Source organism: Oncorhynchus clarkii, unplaced genomic scaffold (assembly GCF_045791955.1).
Source record: "Oncorhynchus clarkii lewisi isolate Uvic-CL-2024 unplaced genomic scaffold, UVic_Ocla_1.0 unplaced_contig_8066_pilon_pilon, whole genome shotgun sequence".
NCBI classification, from domain to species: domain Eukaryota; kingdom Metazoa; phylum Chordata; class Actinopteri; order Salmoniformes; family Salmonidae; genus Oncorhynchus; species Oncorhynchus clarkii.
The window spans coordinates 66,586-87,500 of NW_027258218.1; the positions used below are offsets into that span (position 1 = coordinate 66,586).

The 20,915-nt window shown below is 45.4% G+C and overlaps 1 protein-coding gene across 1 annotated transcript in view; it reads right to left on the reverse strand.

The window, feature by feature from the left end:
- Nucleotides 1–10,193: 10,193 nt before the first annotated feature.
- Nucleotides 10,194–20,915, reverse strand: part of LOC139396192 (BAH and coiled-coil domain-containing protein 1-like) — an 11,341-nt gene continuing 619 nt past the window's right edge. Inside the window, exons 2-6 of the mRNA XM_071143325.1 lie at nt 18,379–18,495; nt 17,695–17,829; nt 16,230–17,503; nt 14,543–14,779; nt 10,194–14,110 (exon numbers count right to left, since the gene is read on the reverse strand). Coding sequence (XP_070999426.1) covers nt 13,895–14,110; nt 14,543–14,779; nt 16,230–17,503; nt 17,695–17,829; nt 18,379–18,460 — 1,944 coding nt within the window. The 5' untranslated portion in view covers nt 18,461–18,495 and the 3' untranslated portion in view covers nt 10,194–13,894. The remainder of the gene's footprint in view (nt 14,111–14,542; nt 14,780–16,229; nt 17,504–17,694; nt 17,830–18,378; nt 18,496–20,915) is intronic.

A 20,915-nucleotide genomic window follows, 5' to 3' on the forward strand; every position in this document is an offset into this window, starting at 1 on the left:
CCAGTGTGTATGAGTGTGTGGGTAGAGTCCAGTGTGTATGAGTGTGTGGGTAGAGTCCAGTGTGTATGAGTGTGTGGGTAGAGTCCAGTGTGTGTGAGTGTGTGGGTAGAGTCCAGTGTGTATGAGTGTGTGGGTAGAGTCCAGTGTGTGGGTAGAGTCCAGTGTGTGGGTAGAGTCCAGTGTGTGTGAGTGTGTGGGTAGAGTCCAGTGTGTGTGTGTGTGTGGGTAGAGTCCAGTGTGTATGAGTGTGTGGGTAGAGTCCAGTGTGTGGGTAGAGTCCAGTGTGTGGGTAGAGTCCAGTGTGTATGAGTGTGTGGGTAGAGTCCAGTGTGTGGGTAGAGTCCAGTGTGTGGGTAGAGTCCAGTGTGTATGAGTGTGTGGGTAGAGTCCAGTGTGTGGGTAGAGTCCAGTATGTGTGAGTGTGTGGGTAGAGTCCAGTGTGTGGGTAGAGTCCAGTGTGTGGGTAGAGTCCAGTGTGTGGGTAGAGTCCAGTGTGTGGGTAGAGTCCAGTGTGTATGAGTGTGTGGGTAGAGTCCAGTGTGTGGGTAGAGTCCAGTGTGTGGGTAGAGTCCAGTGTGTGGGTAGAGTCCAGTGTGTGGGTAGAGTCCAGTGTGTGGGTAGAGTCCAGTGTGTGGGTAGAGTCCAGTGTGTGGGCATAGAGTCAAAAAGAGTTAGTGCAAAAAGGGTCATTACAGATAGTCCAGGTAGCTATTTAGTTAACTATTTAGCAGTCTTATGGCTTGGGGGTAGAAGCTCCCCAGGAGCCTTTTGGTCCCAGAATTAGCGTTCCGGTATCATTTGCCGTGCAGTAGCAGAGCGAACTGTCATGACTTTTGTGGTTGGACTCATTGACAATTTTTAAGGCCTTCCTATAACACGGCCTGGTATGGAGGTCCTGGATGCCAGGAAATTCTGCCCCAGTGATATACTGGGGCGTACACACTACCCTCTGTAGCGCCTTGATGTCGGATGCTGAGCAGTAGTCATACCAAGCAGTGATGCAGGCAGTCAAGACGCTCTTAATGGTGCAGCTGTATAACATTTTGAGGATCTGAGGTCCCGTGCCAAATCTTTTCAGCCTCCAGAGGGAGAAGAGGCGTGGTCATTCCCTCTTCACGACTGTGTTGGAGTGTTTGGACAATGATAGTTCCTAAGCGATGTGGACACTGAGGAACTTGAAGCTGTCAACCCGCTCCACTACAGCTCCGTCAATGTGAATGGGGGCGTGCTCGGGCCGCCTTTTTCTGTAGTCCACGATCAGCTCCTTTGTCTTGCCCACGTTGAGCGAGAGGTTGTTGTCCTGGCACCACACTGCCAGGTCTCTGACCTACTCCCTATAGGCTGTCTCGTCGTCATTGGTGATCAGGCCCACCACCTTGTGTCATTGGCAAACTTGATGATGGTGTTGGAGTCGTGCGCGGCCATGCATTAAAAACGCGCAACACGTTTAAGTATCTATGAACAACCCTAGTCTAATAGGTTGTAGAAGGGTTGCCGTTAATTGCTCCAGTCTCACTGGCCTTGCCGGTTCAGAAGGAAACCTGTAACAGCCCTAACAGCCACAGGCCCCTCGTCCTTATTTACGAGGTGTGGCTGCTTTTCCAGCTGTCCCACCACTTACACACGGGACAGTACGAGAGGGGGACTCAGGGTGTTTTATGACAGCCCATAACTTTGGGCCGTTGTTGGTTCCCTCAGGGCCAGGGGCCACTGACAGATTTTGTGCAGGTGACAGCATTGGAGGTTTGGAGGCCACTAGGGCTCATTCCGGCAAGTTTCCCCGGCACCATTTTGTAACCTGTCGCCGACAGAGCGGAAGAGGGTGATCAAACACAGACCCTGAGAGGTGATAGAGGGCTATTAGGCAGGCAGATCCCCTTTGTGACTTCCAACAGGAGAGCTACACCCTTGAAATGGCGCTGTGAGCCACCTCGTAAAGAACAGCCTTGTAATTTCCCATGATAGCCTCACAACTCTGACTAGCAGTCGTCCTCTATTATTAAAGTCTCGTAGCAGAGCGAAGCTACACAGCACAGCACCCACTGTGGGCCACTTATGGCAAACACAGCCAGGAGGAAAGAGTCCTCCCTCGACATGAGGAGCCTCCCTGGCAGACATCAGAGGCTTCATGATCTCTCACCAACATCCAACAGCTAGTCGATGTCAGTAAGGGACAGACTCTTACAGTGTGCTCTTCTTCTCTCTGTGCTATTTGCTTGGTTGAAGACCATTTCCTCTAGTGTAGCATTAAGCACATGTTGTCTCCAATGCTTCCCACAGTTATATCAAGTTGCCTGGATGTCCTTTGGGTGGTGGACCATTCTTGATACGCGTGTGAAAAACCCAGCAGCGTTTTCAGTTCTGGACACAAACCGGTGTACCTGGCACCTACAACCATACCCTGTTCAAAAACACAAATATTTTGTCTTGCTCATTCACCCTCTGAATGGCACATAGTGCACTGCATCTCAGTGCTAGAGGCGTCACTACAGATCCTGGTTTGATTCCAGGCTGTATCACAACTGGCCGAGTACCATAGGGCGGCGCACAATTGGCCCAGCGTTGTCCGGGTTAGGGTTCGGCCGGGGTAGGCCGTCATTGTAAATAAGAATTTGTTCTTAACTGACTTGCCTAATTAAATAAACAAAGACAATCCATGTCTCAATAGTCTCAAGGCTTAAACATCCTTCTTTAACCCGTCTCCTCCCCTTCATCTACACTGACTGAAGTGGATTTAAGAGACATCAATAAGGGATCATAGACTGACCAGGTAAAAGCTATGTCATGTTTTGAACACTCAGTGTATATATTTTATAGTTCATCTGTGGTTATTTTTTTTATCTAAGACAGTCACAATTACTGAAATAATCTGTTAATTTGTCATGTTGCTGGTATACAAATCAAATCACATTTATTTATATAGCCCTTCGTACATCAGCTGATATCTCAAAGTGCTGTACAGAAACCCAGCCTAAAACCCCAAACAGCAAGCAATGTAGGTGTAGAAGCACAGTGGCTAGGAAAAACTCCCTAGAAAGGCCAAAACCTAGGAAGAAACCTAGAGAGGAACCAGGCTATGAGGGGTGGTCAGTCCTCTTCTGGCTGTGCCGGGTAGAGATTATAACAGAACATGGCAAAGATGTTCAAATGTTCATAAATGGCCAGCATGGTCAAATAATAATAATCACAGTAGTTGCCGAGGGTGCAGCAAGTCACCACCTCAGGAGTAAATGTCAGTCGGCTTTTCATAGCCAATCATTAAAAGTATCTCTAACGCTACTGCTGTCTCTAGAGAGTTGAAAACAGCGGGTCTGGGACAGGTAGCACGTCCGGTGAACAGGTCAGTGTTCTATAGCCGCAGGCAGAACAGTTGAAACTTGAGCAGCAGCACAGCCAGGTGGACTGGGGACAGCAAGGAGTCATCATGCCAGGTAGTCCTGAGGCATGGCCCTAGGGCTCAGGTCCTCCGAGAGAGAGAGTTAGAGAGAGCATACTTAAATTCACACAAGACACCGGATAAGACAGGAGAAATACTCCAGATTTAACAGACTGACCCTAGCCCCCCGACACATAAACTACTGCAGCATAAATACTGGAGACTGAGACAGGAGGGGTCAGGAGACACTGCGGCCCCATCCGATGATACCCCCGGACAGGGCCAAGCAGACAGGTCATGACCCCACCCACTTTGCCAAAGCACAGCCCCCACACCACTAGAGGGATATCTTCAACCACCAACTTACCATCCTGAGACAAGGCCGAGTATAGCCCACAAAGATCTCCGCTACGGCACAACACAAGGGGGGGCGCCAACCCAAACAGGAAGACCACGTAAGTCACTCAAACCACTCAAGTGACGCACCCCTTCTAGGGACGGCATGGACTAGCACCAGTAAGCCAGTGACTCAGCCCCTGTAAAAGGGTTAGAAGCAGAGAATCCCAGTGGAAAGAGGGGAACCGGCCACGCAGAGATAGCAAGGGCGGTTCGTTGCTCCAGAGCCTTTCCGTTCACCTTCACACTCCTGGGCCAGACTACACTCAATCATATGACCTCCTGAAGAGATGAGTCTTCAATAAAGACTTAAAGATTGAGACCGAGTCTGCGTCTCTCACATGGGTAGGCAGACCATTCCATAAAATTCTAGGGAGAATTAGGAGGCCTGCGTCTTGTGACCGCAGAGTACGTGTAAGTATGTACGGCAGGACCAATTCGGAAAGATAGGTAGGAGCAAGCCCATGTAATGCTTTGTAGGTTAGCAGTAAAACCTTGAAATCAGCCCTTACCTTAACAGGAAGCCAGCGTAGGGAGGCTAGCACTGGAGTAATATGATCAAATGTTTTGGTTCTAGTCAGCATTCTAGCAGCCGTGTTTAGCACTAACTGAAGTTTATTTAGTGCTTTATCCAGGTTGCCGGAAAGTATAGCATTGCAGTAGTCTATCCTAGAAGTAACAAAAGCATGGATACATTTTTCTGCATCATTTTTGGACAGAAAGTTTCTGATTTTTGCAATGTTACGTAGATGGAAAAAAGCTGTCCTTGAAACAGTCTTGACATGTTCGTCAAAAAAGAGATCAGGGTCCAGAGTAACGCAGAGGTCCTTCACAGTTTTATTTGAGACGACTGTACAACCACCAAGATTAATTGTCAGATTCAACAGAAGATCTCTTTGTTTCTTGGGACCTAGAACAAGCATCTCTGTTTTGTCCGAGTTTAAAAGTAGAAAGTTTGCAGCCATTCACTTCCTTATGTTTGAAACACAGGCTTCTAGCGAGGGCAATTTTTGTTTCATTGAAATGTACAGCTGTGTGTCATCCGCATAGCAGTGAAACTTCATCATGTTTCATTGAAATGTACAGCTGTGTGTGATCCACATAGCAGTGAAAGTTAACATTATGTTTTCGAATGACATCCCCAAGAGGTAAAATATATAGTGAAAACAATAGTGGTCCTAAAACGGAACCTTGAGGAACACCGAAATGTACAGTTGATTTCTCAGGGGACAAACCATCCACAGAGACAAACTGATATCTTTCCGACAGATAAGATCTAAAGCAGGCCAGAACTTGTCCGTGTAGACCAATTTGGGTTTCCAATCTCTCCAAAAGAATGGTGGTGATCGATGATATCAAAAGCAGCACTAAGGTCTAGGAGCACGAGGACAGATGCAGAGCCTCGGTCTGACGCCATTAAAAGGTAATTTACCACCTTAACAAGTGCAGTCTCAGTGCTATGATGGGGTCTAAAACCAGACTGAAGCATTTCATATACATTGTTTGTCTTCAGGAAGGCAGTGAGATGCTGCGCATCAGCTTTATTTTTTTTAATTAAGAGGAATGGAAGATTCGGTTACAGGCCGATAGTTTTTTAAATATTTTCTGTGTCAAGGTTTGGCTTTTTCAAGAGAGGCTTTACTACCGTCACTTTTAGTGAGTTTGGTACACATCTTTCAGTAACACTATAGACTATCACCACTACCACTACTACAACCACTAAAGCTATAGACTACCACTAATACCACTATTAACACCATAGACTACCACTACTACCACTGCTAACACTGTAGACTACCACTACTAACGCTATAGACTATCTCTACTACCACTACTAACACTGTAGACTACCACTACTACCACAACTATCACTACTAACATTATAGACTACCACTACTAAGACTACTAACACTACTAACGCTATAGACTACCACTTCTACCACTACTACCACTACAAGCACTATAGACTACCACCACTAATGCTATAGACTACCACTACTACCACTACTTACGCTATAGACTACCACTACTACCACTACTCCCACTACTAATGCTATAGACTACCACTACTACCATTACTTATGCTATAGACTACCACAACTCCCACTACTAATGCTATAGACTACCACTACTACCACTACTTACGTTATAGACTACCACTACTACCACTACTCCCACTACTAATGCTATAGACTACCACTATAGACTACCACTTCTACCACTACAAGCACTATAGACTACCACTACTAATGCTATAGACTACCACTACTACCACTACTTACGCTATAGACTACCACTACTACCACTACTCCCACTACTAATGCTGTAGACTACCACTACCACTAACACTGTAGACTACCACTACTAATGCTATAGACTACCACTACTAATGCTATAGACTACCACTACTACCACTACTAATGCTATAGACTACCACTACTACCACTACTAACACTACTAATGCTATAGACTACCACTACTACCACTACTAATGCTATAGACTACCACTACTAATGCTATAGACTACCACTACTAACACTACTAATGCTATAGACTACCACTACTACCAATACTAATGCTATAGACTACCACTACTACCACCACTAACACTGTAGACTACCACTACTACCATTACTAATGCTATAGACTACCACCACTAATGCTATAGACTACCACTACCACTAACACTGTAGACTACCACTACTACCACTACTAATGCTATAGACTACCACTACTAATGCTATAGACTACCACTACTACCACTACTAATGCTATAGACTACCACTACTAACGCTTTTGACGACGACTCATTTTTAAACACTGCCTAGAACTGGAATTGAACCCCCAATGTTCGGAGCCGTAGTCAGTGGTCCCCAACCCTTTTCGGTTACTGTTCCACCAACTGAATTCTGCTCTGTCCAGAGTACCCCTGTCGTACCCCCTTGTGCATTTTAGCAGTAGGCCTATGGTTTCATGAGTCCTCTCAAGTACTTGCTCTGGATAGGCCAAGTTCCCCCATGGGCTCCACTGTGGTAACCACTGTACTAGATGTTAACAAGCACATGCATTGCCCTAGTGGACAAGTAATTGGCATGTAAATACATAGACTTGCCTTCTCATAACTTCACCCCCCCCCCCCCCCCCCCCCCCCCCAATCCCCAGCTGGTCAGTGGTCAGACAGGGTCAGGCAGGGGTCGAGACATTTATGGGGTGTGGATATTTGTGCAGTGTAGCATTCATCCTGTTGACACCTAGCAACACTCCCTGAGACGAGTCTGCATACAGAGTGAGAAGAGAGGGTAGGAGAAGAGAGGAGGGGGGGGGGGAGAGTGGAGGAAGAGGTAGGAGAAAAGATTGGCCTTCAAATGCATTCCCACTTTAAATACTTCCTTAAAATGTATTTGAAAGTAATTGAAATACAATAAATAGTATTTCAACCCAGGTCTAGTGTCAATAGAGTGTCAACAGAGTGCTACATCATTGCATAAGCATGTGAACATCATATGTTGCGAGGAGAGACAGTAATCCCACGTAATGCTGTGGAAAGCTCAGCTAGCATAGCCGATACAGAATCTGTACAAGCCACTGGTAATGAGCAACAGAGAGATGGATTAGGGGTGTCATGGCTGGATCTAGGCCAAGGCAGGAGAAACAAGTGTAATGTGATATGTGTAGTTTAACAGAGGGTCCACCACATTTCACCTATTTGTCTGCCTCTTCAGTCCCGCGGGCATTGCCTGGTGCCATACATGGCTGTTGCGAATGCCACACCACTGTGCCAGGCACATCGATCTGCAGGTTGAACATGGTGAGATTGTAGACTCCTAAATTGATAGTGGAGTTTATTTAGCCGATTTTACAGCAAACTAGCCACTTCACATGCAGATATAGACTTTGGTATTATTGTGTGTAGCTACGTTTGCTAGCTAGCTATCTAGCCAGCCCATAGAGAGAGCATTCCATTGTGGGTTTTGTACTTAACTTGAGCCGTAACAGATTTCCACAACGATTTTCACATGTTGCTACCAACTTTATTATAAAGACAAAATGAAAAGAAAACACAAAAAATATTGTTCTCACATATTAGTGTTATTTAACACTGTAAATTATAAGAATTTGTGGTTTGGGGTGGATTTTTTGTTACTCAAGCAAATGGTTTTAATCCCCAAAAATAAGCATATATTTGTACACATTTCTTGAAAAAATGTATATGTTTCTGTAAGTTTTTCACGTGTTGAACAGTTGTTATCAATATCTGTCACGACTTCCGCCGTAGTCGGCTCCTCTCCTTGTTCGGGCGGCGTTCGGCGGTCGACGTCACCGGCTTTCTAGCCACCGCCGCTCCGTTTTTCATGTATCCATTTGTTTTGTCTTATTCCCTGCACACCTGGTTTTCATTCCCCAATCAATCTACATGCATGTATTCCTCTGTTCCCCGTCATGTATTTGTGTAAGATTGTTTGTGTTACGTGTGTATTGTTGATGTGCCAGACTGGCTTGTTTTTTTCAGTGTTATTTTTCACGAAGATGTTTATTGTTAAACATAATTCTTGTGACTGTTTTGCGCGTTTTGCACTTTTGCCTAAATAAAGTGTGCGTGCGCCTGTTCACAAATCTCACAAATCTGACTTCGCTACCATTACGCACACATCTGACAATATCATCTATAGCAACCTGTCAGGAAAACTTTTTGTTATTCATTCAAAGTGTTTTGTTTCTGTGATACTTAGTCTGAGAAATTGGCGAGGGAGCTCATCTGACATACCGGTGCGGTGTACGATGGCCACCAATATGGGTGATATAGGCACCATTGTGTTTTGTCTCGGTAACTAGTTGCTTGACAAAGTCTCAAAAAAGTGTTTTGTAATGGAAGCTTTTGACCGCTTGTGGACAAAATGGATCACTGTTTGTGCTTTTAGGGTTGTATAACAAAATGTACTGCAGGCTACTAAGATTTATATTCAAACACATGTTGTCATGAAGTTACCCAAGCCTGTAATGAACTCAAAGGTCTTTGTTTTGAATTTATATCTTCGGAGCACAGAGAGTTGACTTGAGGCGCCTCTCCCACCCCTTTGGTGATTACCCTCCACCCCCACGGTGATTCGGCCAGCCCCTACAGTGATGACGCAGAGCGAGCCCTGGCCTGGACATGGGACAGTGGCCACGGTTAGCACACAAAGGGCTGCTCACACTAAAAGAAGACAATGTTTGTGTTCACTGGGGGCCACTGGTGGAGATTGTGATGACTGATGTCTCATTAACCCCGTCTGAGCCAGGGGGGAGGAGGTTTGGGGGAGGGGAGGGGTGGGATGGGGAAAGGTATGGGCCAGGGGGGAGTGGAGGAGTTGGGGGGAGGGAAATGTGGTGCTGGACCCCCAGGCCCCTCAGAGAGAAAGGTCAGTGACCCATATTGTGCCCACCCTCCGGTAATGACAGCGAAGTTATCTCACTTGAGTCTGGTGACGGAGATTGTCTTTGTCAAGTTGTCGAGGAAACGCACAAATGTGCAGATATGGTAGATCTATGTATGGCTGGTGGGATGTGGGTGACACCTTAGCTTGGACCTTGAGGCAGTGCTGAGAGCAGAACAGAGGGAAAACACTGACTGACTGAGTACTGAACAGTTTTAACTCAATTGTTAGAACTGTATGTGCAAATCCACAGGTCTTCAGTGTGGTGATAACTGACTGAGAAAGTGGAATCTCACACAGACACTCCTCCAGGGTTGGGGTTAATTCCACAAATGTAATTCTAATTCAATTCCTTCTACCTGTAAATTCCATTTAATTCAATTCAAATTCCAGGTCAGATTTGGAATTCAGAGATAATTCAATTCCTCTCAATTCCAATGTTAGGTAAATTCCAATAATTCAATAATTCCCAATTCAATATTATCCCCAACAATTCCACAAATTCCCATTCCAATTAAATTCCCCCAGGCTGATCTTGTCACGGTTCAGACAGCCTAGATACAGTATACTGAAATTATAGAGGTACAAGTTAAAATGATTTAAAATAAAAAGTCCAAGTACAATTCAATTCCAATTCCAAAACTTAAACATTGTTGAAATTCAAATTGATTTCAGTGAATTCAAGAATTTAATTGGAATTTCAAATTAAATTGGGATTGACCCCAACCTTGCACTCATCATACTGTGAGTACACTGCTCACTGCATTCGTGTTAGTCATGGAACGTGGTGCAAGGCACTCTAGATTCCACCATAGAGCACCCTTCTCATTGGTCGAAACAGAGCAGTCTCACCAGCACCAGCGATCAAGATTTTTTTTGGCCAATAAAGGACAGCACAAGCGGCTAATTCATATTGCTATCAAAGAATTCATCAAGAAAAATGATTCATTATCATCCAGACATAGGTGCCGGACATAGGTGTATAGATTAGCAATACAAATAATACGTTGTTTTAAGTTGTGATATTTATTCATAACCCAGATAAAAAAATCTTGATACTAAAACATTTTTTACAGATTTATATTATTAAAGCATTTATTTGTAAAACATTTACCCCCAAACTTGCTATACACATCTACATGTCTTTATAACATTGACAGCAGGAGATCATTCAATATAACCATATTCAAATAATAATCATCATATTAAACATAATGTGTCAACATTATGTTCATATTTACCATAACAACTCCATCAGAGACTGCATACCTTTCACACCTTATATTTTCGTTCCCTTATAACCAAAAGTGAGTTGAAAAGAAAGATGCTCCTGCATCCTGATTTTCTTTGGCCCATGAGCCTTTGCAATATTCTGCCCAATCACTGAACTTCAATGCAACTTCTCTGAGCCATCTTAGTATAGCACCTGGCCTCCAAACAAAATGCTAAGGCTGTCTCTCTCGTTATACGTGAAGACACGGGAGTTCCAAAACGACATTCTAATTTCATCATATCCAGTGGCCTCTTTTTTACAGGCATCTTGCACGCAAGCACACGCAAACATACATACGCATGCACATACAAACACACACACACACACAAACATCCCGGCCACACAAACACACACATCTCGGCCTTAGACAGTTAAAAAATGTTGCTTGAAACAAATGGGAGGTCAATCTTTCAGGAAGTTAGGGTCACAGACAATGAGGACCCTGAGATGGAGCTTTTCCCTTCTTATTTGAACCTTTATTTAACTAGGCAAGTCAGTTAAGAACCAATTCTTATTTACAACGACGGCCTACACCGGCCATACCCTCCTCTAACCCGGACGACACTGGGCCAATTGTGCGCCGCCCTACGGGACTCCCGATCACGGCCGGTTGTGATACAGCCCGGGATCTAACCCGGGGTGCAGAGTCATAGGTGGCGTTCCTGCCTGATTAAATTGCAGACGCCTGCCATATCTCAACACTGGTGTGTTTAACATATCTGCTAACCACGTCATACGACATAGCAATCTGATGTCGGACTGTGGCGCATAACTATTGGTTGATGCAATGAAACGTCTGCGATGTAGTCAGTCAGTCAGTCGCGCCACCGCAGACGGAGAGCAGGAGGGTCCGGTCCAAACAGGAAGTTATTCAGAGAGGTTTGTGGATGAGAATAATCCAGTGTTCCTGCATTCCTTTTTACTGCGCAGCCTCTTCAAAGACCAAACTGTTATTAACTAAACCAAATGTGACATCACACGGAGAAACAACGTCACGTTGTCATAGAGAGCTCATGGCTTGACGAGCAAACAGCAACATTGACAATAAATAAAGGTTGATGATGAGCAAATAAAACACTGTAAGAACATACAAATACAGTCAGGATTACATATCAAAACGACAGAGGCTGAGACAAAAACGTATTTGGCACAAAATAAAATAAAACATTTAAAAGCAATATTTTGATTAAGTGAGACTTTTAAACTATATCCATTGCTTTGTGAATTTGATTGTCCTTCACCGTTAACATTGAGTGCATGTGTGTTCCTAATTAAGAGGCATGTCTATTAATTAATCAATAAACCCAACTGCCGAATCTTCAACAAATTGTCAATATTCAAACCTTTTTTTTTTGATGTTGACAGTACCTTGACCTTGACCTTATCAGCCACCTGTTTCAGGTCACTGATGAATTTTGGCCACAGGGACTTTGGACCTCACAGAGCTACAGGTACGTGTGCAAGAAAACCCATTGTCACAAAGCAAAGCCATATATGCACATAGGGGGACGTCTTGTATTCTCAGAGTGAGAAACAGTTTGATTATTAAGTTCCCAGGGATCTCTGAATAACACAGCTGCTTGATGTTCATCTTCATGAAGATCTTACAGAGTAGAAGCTTTGGTTTTTACAGGTCCAAATGTGTACTTGAAGTATAGCGCTTCTATACACCTGCATACGCAGACCAACTCATTTAGAATTGAATGATGTGGAGAGCATGCCACAATGGCATAGTTAAAGTGATGCCAGGGCAATATTAGAATGTATTTCAATACCAATAAAAATAAATATATGTAAATATCTGCATTTCTCACTTGTTAATAGTAATCTTTTGTAACCCGTGAACGCAGTCCACGTGGATCTGCTATGTAGCGAGGAACAACTGAAAAGTACATAAATAAAGATGGTTATAAAACAAAATAACACATGTGGAAAGTAACACATTTAAGGACACATTTACACTTCAACAGGATGGCTCCTCTCTCTGAGTGAGACCTCTCCTGTCATATCCTTCTCTCTCTCTCTCTCTGAGTGAGACCTCTCCTGTCATATCCTTCTCTCATTTCTGTGCTCTCTCTCTCTCTCTGAGAGAATGAGACCTCTCCTGTATTATCCTTCTCTCATTTCTGTGCTCTCTCTCTCTCTCTCTGAGAGAGACCTCTCCTGTCATATCCTTCTCTCATTTCTGTGCTCTCTCTCTCTCTGAGAGAGACCTCTCCTGTCATATCCTTCTCTAATTTCTGTGCTCTCTCTCTCTCTCTCTCTCTCTCTCTTCTGTCTCTGTCTGTCTGTCTGTCTGTCTGTCTGTCTGTCTGTCTGTCTGTCTGTCTGTCTGTCTGTCTGTCTGTCTGCCTGCCTGCCTGCCTGCCTGCCTGCCTGCCTGTCTGTCTGTCTGTCTGTCTCAGCAGGTCATGTGTAGTGCAACACTTTTACATCTTGAGCTCATCGTCCCAAAGAAAAACACAAAGAGCCATATTCACCCCTCATAGAAAAATAAATCAATAAAAAAACATGGAAAGATACCTTTCATATATACTTGTATATAAAATAGTTGTTATATACATATAGACAACAACAACAAAAAGAACAGATAACTGACCTGTACAGTATACACCTGATCCATAAGAGAGACAAGAGGTACTGAAGTGTATGGCTTGACTGGAAAAATCATTCCAAATATTTACATCTTTATCATGGATATCTGATACATATTTTATCATCCCTGGAATCATGAAGACGAACTATGGAGAGTACATCCCATACCGCACTCACTCACTCACGCACTCAGCTGAAATGAGGCAACCACAGGCCTGGCCCGGAGCGACCTAATGGTGCCTTGAGCTGTCCAATCCAAACCTATGTTCAGCTCTAATTTGGTGACCTATGATGGGTGAGTGGTGTAAAGATGAGGTGTGAAACAGTCCCTCAGTCTAAACTAAAGAGATGTTAAGTTGGACCAATGGAAAGTCCTCCTGGATTGTGGCTGTTCAGGACCCAGATCCTTGTCTTCAGTTACCCAGTGAGGATGGGAGCAGAATGGGGTTCACTGCTGTGAATGGCTACCCCCTCCCCTTCTTCTAACTACACCCCAGTCTAGCAGCCATGTGTGGTGAGATATCCAGTGTAGACAGGGGACAGCCCTGCCTTGGCCCTGACGTCCACCACTAGTCAGCACTGACTAAGGCCAGGGGTCCTTCACTTCCTCCAGGACTGACCCATCTGGGAACCCTCCTACGGACTGAGTCAGGCCAGGGGTCCTTCAGACAAAGCCACAGGCACTTTGACCTTCACTTCCTCCAGGACTGACCCATCTGGGAACCCTCCTACGGACTGAGTCAGACCAGGGGTCCTTCAGGCAAAGCTGCGGGGACCTTCACCTTCATTTCCCATCAGATGGGTGGTTCAGTAGTATCCTTAGGACAAGATGTCCTCAGCTCAGCAGACGATGGCCACCCCCTCAGCAGTGAGCAGTTGACCGCTGGTGGGGTCATAGGTGCCAGCCAGATAGTACAGGCCTTGGGTGGTCACGCTGCTGCTGGGTTTCTGGCCGCGAGCCATGTGCTCATACTCCTCGCGGCTCACCACCTGGCACTTGTGGGAGATTGTCTGGACGTCATTCTCGTCCTCGTGGCACGACTGATACAGAGCGTGCTGAGAGAGAGCGAGGGAGAGAGAGAGAGAGAGCGAGGGAGAGAGAGAGAGAGAGAGAGAGAGAGAGAGAGAGAGCAAATGTCAGTATTTTCAATCGACTTAAACTCTGAACACATAATATGCTGAGGTACCAAAAGACTATGAAAGCTTGCTATCTGTTATCCTGTTATGTTACACTATGGTCGCGTTTCAAACAGATTAACAACCTGACCACTATGATTGGTATGATAACAGATTAACAACCTGTGCACTATGATTGGTATGATAACAGATTTTTTTATTGCTTGTGCAACATCAAGACACATTCCCAACTAAAATTCCCCAAATTCCCAGGTTTTCCAGAAATCCCAGTTGAAGGATGCCCAGATCCTAAAACCAGGATTTTGCAACCCAAATGGCAACGGAACGGTCTGAACCTGAATGTGGATGTACCTTGCTGTCGCGGTGCCTCTTGCCCAACTTGGTCTCCTCTGGGTGGTAGAACCACTTGACCTTCACCACCATGTTGGAGCTCCAGGATTCCCAGAAGTTCTCGATGCGGCCCACGTAGGGGAGGTGGGGCCGGCCGGCAGAGAGGAACATGGCACAGTCGCCCACTCGCACCATGTCCCTTCCCCGTACGATGGCCTTGTAGAACAGCTTCCTGGACTTCCCCTTCAGCCCCCGCCTCTGTGGAGACACAGGAACACTCAGAACACACAGTCATGTCTAGGAACTAGGGAGTGGGATTCAATACAACTCAGATAAACGTCCTGTTCAATACGATACACTTTTTAAATACATTTCCCTGATGTTTTGCGGAGATCACGTTTGCTGTAAACTATGTGGCTGTAAACTATGTGGTAAACTATGTGGCTGTAAACTATGTGGTAAACTATGTGGCTGTAAACTATGTGGTAAACTATGTGGTAAACTATGTGGCTGTAAACTATGTGGCTGTAAACTATGTGGCTGTCAGCTCAAGGAGAAATCCCCTTTAGAAGTCACCCTCAGTGCACAGGTTGATTATTGTGTTGGATTGAATACCAGTCTAGGCGTGCTTAAAGTCACCTTAAGTAGTTTGTATCTCTGGTCAATAGTGCGGCTCTAAAGGTCATGTACCTCTGCTATGGAGGATTGTGAGAGTTAGGGTCTCATGTAACTATTGTATGGAGGATTGTGAGAGGGTTAGGGTCTCATGTAACTATTGTATGGAGGATTGTGAGAGGGTTAGGGTCTCATGTAACTATTGTATGGAGGATTGTGAGAGTTAGGGTCTCATGTAACTATTGTATGGAGGATTGTGAGAGGGTTAGGGTCTCATGTACCTATTATATAGAGGATTGTGAGAGTTAGGGTCTCATGTAACTATTGTATGGAGGATTGTGAGAGGGTTAGGGTCTCATGTAACTATTGTATGGAGGATTGTGAGAGGGTTAGGGTCTCATGTAACTATTGTATGGAGGATTGTGAGAGGGTTAGGGTCTCATGTAACTATTGTATGGAGGATTGTGAGAGTTAGGGTCTCATGTAACTATTGTATGGAGGATTGTGAGGGTTAGGGTCTCATGTACCTATTGTATGGAGGATTGTGAGAGGGTTAGGGTCTCATGTAACTATTGTATGAAGGATTGTGAGAGGGTTAGGGTCTCATGTACCTATTGTATGGAGGATTGTGAGAGGGTTAGGGTCTCATGTAACTATTGTATGGAGGATTGTGAGAGGGTTAGGGTCTCATGTAACTATTGTATGGAGGATTGTGAGAGGGTTAGGGTCTCATGTAACTATTGTATGGAGGATTGTGAGAGGGTTAGGGTCTCATGTACCTATTGTATGGAGGATTGTGAGAGGGTTAGGGTCTCATGTAACTATTGTATGGAGGATTGTGAGAGGGTTAGGGTCTCATGTAACTATTGTATGGAGGATTGTGAGAGGGTTAGGGTCTCATGTACCTATTGTATGGAGGATTGTGAGAGGGTTAGGGTCTCATGTACCTATTGTATGGAGGATTGTGAGAGGGTTAGGGTCTCATGTACCTCTGCTATGGAGGATTGTGAGAGGGTTAGGGCAGGAATAGATTGGCATAAACTTAATGACCATAGAATTGTTCCGTTTGAAAAAAGATCAACCCGTGTCTCACCTGAGTGGGGTTCCCCGACCACCGCCACATCTGTCTTCCCGGTAGGAACGTGTTCATCTTGGGTCTTGGTCCTGCATCACCGGGGATAACCCTTTGCCTCTTCACCAGGTCTCTGGGAGGTTTGGAGGGGGACGAGCTGCTACACTCCTTCCTTTTGAGAAGCTTGTTGTTGGCACTGTGGTCGTTGGTGGCTCCTCCTCCCTTGGTGTTGGATACGGCCACGGCCTTGGCCACGAAGGACTGTTGGCCCTGGTGGGGTCCGGCTGCAGCCGGGGGCTCAGGGGACTGCAGCAGGCCATGGTGGGAGGACAGGCAGCTCTGTAGCAGCAGTGTGGAGCTCTCCTCATCCTCCGAGCTGTAGGACGAGTCGTTATCCGAGGAGCACAGGCTGGAACTGGACATGGAGCCTGAGCTGGACGAACTTGAGGAACCAGAGGAAGAGGATGAGACAGAGAGGCGTGAGAGAAAGCTTCCCGCCGTCCTCAGTCCTCCAGAGGCTGCTGTGGCCAGCGCAGCCCCCCTTCTCCTCCTCCTCTCCTCCTCTTCCTCCTCCTCTTCGTTGTCCAGGTCCGAGTAGGAGCTGTGGCAGTCCCGATGGCAGCTGAGACCAAGCTCGCCGACACCGTACTCCCCAATAGCCAGGGAGGGAGAAGCCTTCCTCTGTGGAGGAGGGGCACCCTTAAGGAGGAGCTCAGCCCTCGAGGCAGAAACTCCCTTCCTGTTGTCCTTGACCAGCAGGACTGGGTGGGAGTAGGCCTCAGGCCTGGGGAGGCTGCCCACGCCTTTGGCCCCGAACCCAGAGCCACCGCCCAGCAGCAGCAGGGCCTTGCTGTTCTTTGTCTTGGGTGAAGTCACCCCCTCGTGATCCAGTTTAACCAGGAACTCTTGACTGCTCTTCCTGCTGCTCCGCGGCACCTCGCCGGGCCTCCGTCTCTGGACATAGGGCCCGGTCCTGGAATCCAGGGACATGCCGGTGGGCTGGGGGCTACAGAAGGAGGAGTAGCCGTTAGCGATGCTGCTGAAGGAGTCAACCTCGAAGGAGCTGCTGCTGAACAGACCCTTGGTCGGGGCAGAGACAGGGGCCGGGGGCAGGGGGAACAGGTGTGCCTCCCTCGTCCCCCTCAGGGCCTTCCTGGGAGTCCCGTTGAGCTGGAACAGATTTTCACAGGCCCTCTTCCTGGGGACAGCCACAGCCGGCCAGCTGAGCAGAGGGGCTGCGTTCTTATTGGTGCTGTCTGACAGGTTCTTCTTCTTCCCTGAACCTTTGGGTCTCCCTGCAATTCAAACCAATTGAATGTCTGGTAAGTCACCAATCAGTTCACACTACATATACCTTTACAAGATCAAGAGGTTACAAGAAATGAACGACACACACTTTTTCTGCGTCCCATCAGGCTAAATATCCTATCATTTGTTTTTCAAATAGAGTGGATATAAAGCACGTATATAGATGATCTCTTCTGACCTGGTCGTCTCCTGACAGGCTCTGTGCTGGCCTGTCTCTCCAAGACTCTCTCACTCAGGGGGGCTTTTTCCAGACTGAAGCTCCTCCGAGCCGCCCGGCCGCTAGACACCAGGTGGGCAGGGGACGTCTCCGCACCTACAGAGGGACAGGAAGGGGAGGCGGGGGTTAATACATCTCTAACATACACCTGCATAATCACTGTCATAAGTAATACATATAAGTAAGTAGCCTTGCACAAGCTTTGGCTAGTGTGAGCCGGAATGGCTCATAGGAGCAGGAGCCCATCTCCTGTTTCTGTAGCGTGAGGCAGCTTGATGTACAAGTTCACCCCCTGGACAGGAGGTTAGCCTATCGTAGGACCTTACCCCCAAATCTATCTCCTTAATGCTCAGTGCCACGCAGAGGCGCATTGGGCCCATTTTTTCGGTCTTTGTTATGCCTTGGCTAGGGATCGAACTACCAACCTTCCAATTACAGGGCAGACACTAACGTCAAGGCCACTGAGTTGGTCAATAAAGTCATAGCAATGTCTAAAATGCAGCAAGATATTGTCCATGATTCATAATGTGACTGGAAGGTCTCTTATAAGGTCTCATAATAATTGTAATGTGAAGGTCAGGTATAGTTAGTAACCCTGTAATCATACAAGGTGGATGACAGGGTGACACAAAAAGAGACACTCACAGTGGATCTGGTAGCCCGGGGGGAGGAGGCGGATGTTTAGGAGGGAGATCCTCCCCCTGTCTCCGTCATCAAACTCCACCATTACACCTCCCTGTTTCCCCTCCTCCCCTGAACCACCTGCATCAGCACAAAGTATACACACATTTAAAGAGGAACTACAGGCATCAGCACAAAGTATACACACATTTAAAGAGGAACTACAGGCATCAGCACAAAGTATACACACATTTAAAGAGGAACCAAGAGGTATACACACATTTAAAGAGGCATCAGCACAAAGTATACACACATTTAAAGAGGAACCACAGGCATCAGCAAAAAGTATACACACATTTAAAGAGGAACCACAGGCATCAGCACAAAGTATACACACATTTAAAGAGGAACCACATGCATCAGCACAAAGTATACACACATTTAAAGAGGAACCACCTGCATCAGCACAAAGTATACACACATTTAAAGAGGAACTACAGGCATCAGCACAAAGTATACACACATTTAAAGAGGAACCACAGGCATCAGCACAAAGTATACACACATTTAAAGAGGAACCACCTGCATCAGCACAAAGTATACACACATTTAAAGAGGAACCACAGGCATCAGCACAAAGTATACACACATTTAAAGAGGAACTACAGGCATCAGCACAAAGTATACACACATTTAAAGAGGAACTACAGGCATCAGCACAAAGTATACACACATTTAAAGAGGAACCACAGGCATCAGCACAAAGTATACACACATTTAAAGAGGAACCACAGGCATCAGCACAAAGTATACACACATTTAAAGAGGTACTACAGGCATCAGCACAAAGTATACACACATTTAAAGAGGAACCACCTGCATCAGCACAAAGTATACACACATTTAAAGAGGAACCACAGGCATCAGCACAAAGTATACACACATTTAAAGAGGAACTACAGGCATCAGCACAAAGTATACACACATTTAAGGAGGGAACCACCTGCATCAGCACAAAGTATACACACATTTAAAGAGGAACTACAGGCATCAGCACAAAGTATACACACATTTAAAGAGGAACTACAGGCATCAGCACAAAGTATACACACATTTAAAGAGGAACCACCTGCATCAGCACAAAGTATACACACATTTAAAGAGGAACTACAGGCATCAGCACAAAGTATACACACATTTAAAGAGGAACCACAGGCATCAGCACAAAGTATACACACATTTAAAGAGGAACCACCTGCATCAACACAAAGTATACACACATTTAAAGAGGAACCACCTGCATCAGCACAAAGTATACACACATTTAAAGAGGAACCACAGGCATCAGCACAAAGTATACACACATTTAAAGAGGAACCACCTGCATCAGCACAAAGTATACACACATTTAAAGAGGAACCACAGGCATCAGCACAAAGTATACACACATTTAAAGAGGAACCACCTGCATCAACACAAAGTATACACACATTTAAAGAGGAACCACCTGCACCAGCACAAAGTATACACACATTTAAAGAGGAACCACAGGCATCAGCACAAAGTATACACACATTTAAAGAGGAACCACAGGCATCAGCACAAAGTATACACACATTTAAAGAGGAACTACAGGCATCAGCACAAAGTATACACACATTTAAAGAGGAACCACCTGCATCAGCACAAAGTATACACACATTTAAAGAGGAACCACCTGCATCAGCACAAAGTATACACACATTTAAAGAGGAACTACAGGCATCAGCACAAAGTATACACACATTTAAAGAGGAACCACCTGCATCAGCACAAAGTATACACACATTTAAAGAGGAACTACAGGCATCAGCACAAAGTATACACACATTTAAAGAGGAACCACCTGCATCAGCACAAAGTATACACACATTTAAAGAGGAACTACAGGCATCAGCACAAAGTAAACACACATTTAAAGAGGAACCACCTGCATCAGCACAAAGTATACACACATTTAAAGAGGAACCACAGGCATCAGCACAAAGTATACACACATTTAAAGAGGAACTACAGGCATCAGCACAAAGTAAACACACATTTAAAGAGGAACCACCTGCATCAGCACAAAGTATACACATTTAAAGAGGAACTACAGGCATCAGCACAAAGTAAACACACATTTAAAGAGGAACCACCTGCATCAGCACAAAGTATACACACATTTAAAGAGGTACCACCTGCATCAGCACAAAGTATACACACATTTAAAGAGGAACTACAGGCATCAGCACAAAGTAAACACACATTTAAAGAGGAACTACAGGCATCAGCACAAAGTATACACATATTTAAAGAGGAACCACAGGCATCAGCACAAAGTAAACACACATTTAAAGAGGAACTACAGGCATCAGCACAAAGTATACACACATTTAAAGAGGAACCACCTGCATCAGCACAAAGTATACACACATTTAAAGAGGAACCACCTGCATCAGCACAAAGTATACACACATTTAAAGAGGAACCACAGGCATCAGCACAAAGTATACACACATTTAAAGAGGAACTACAGGCAT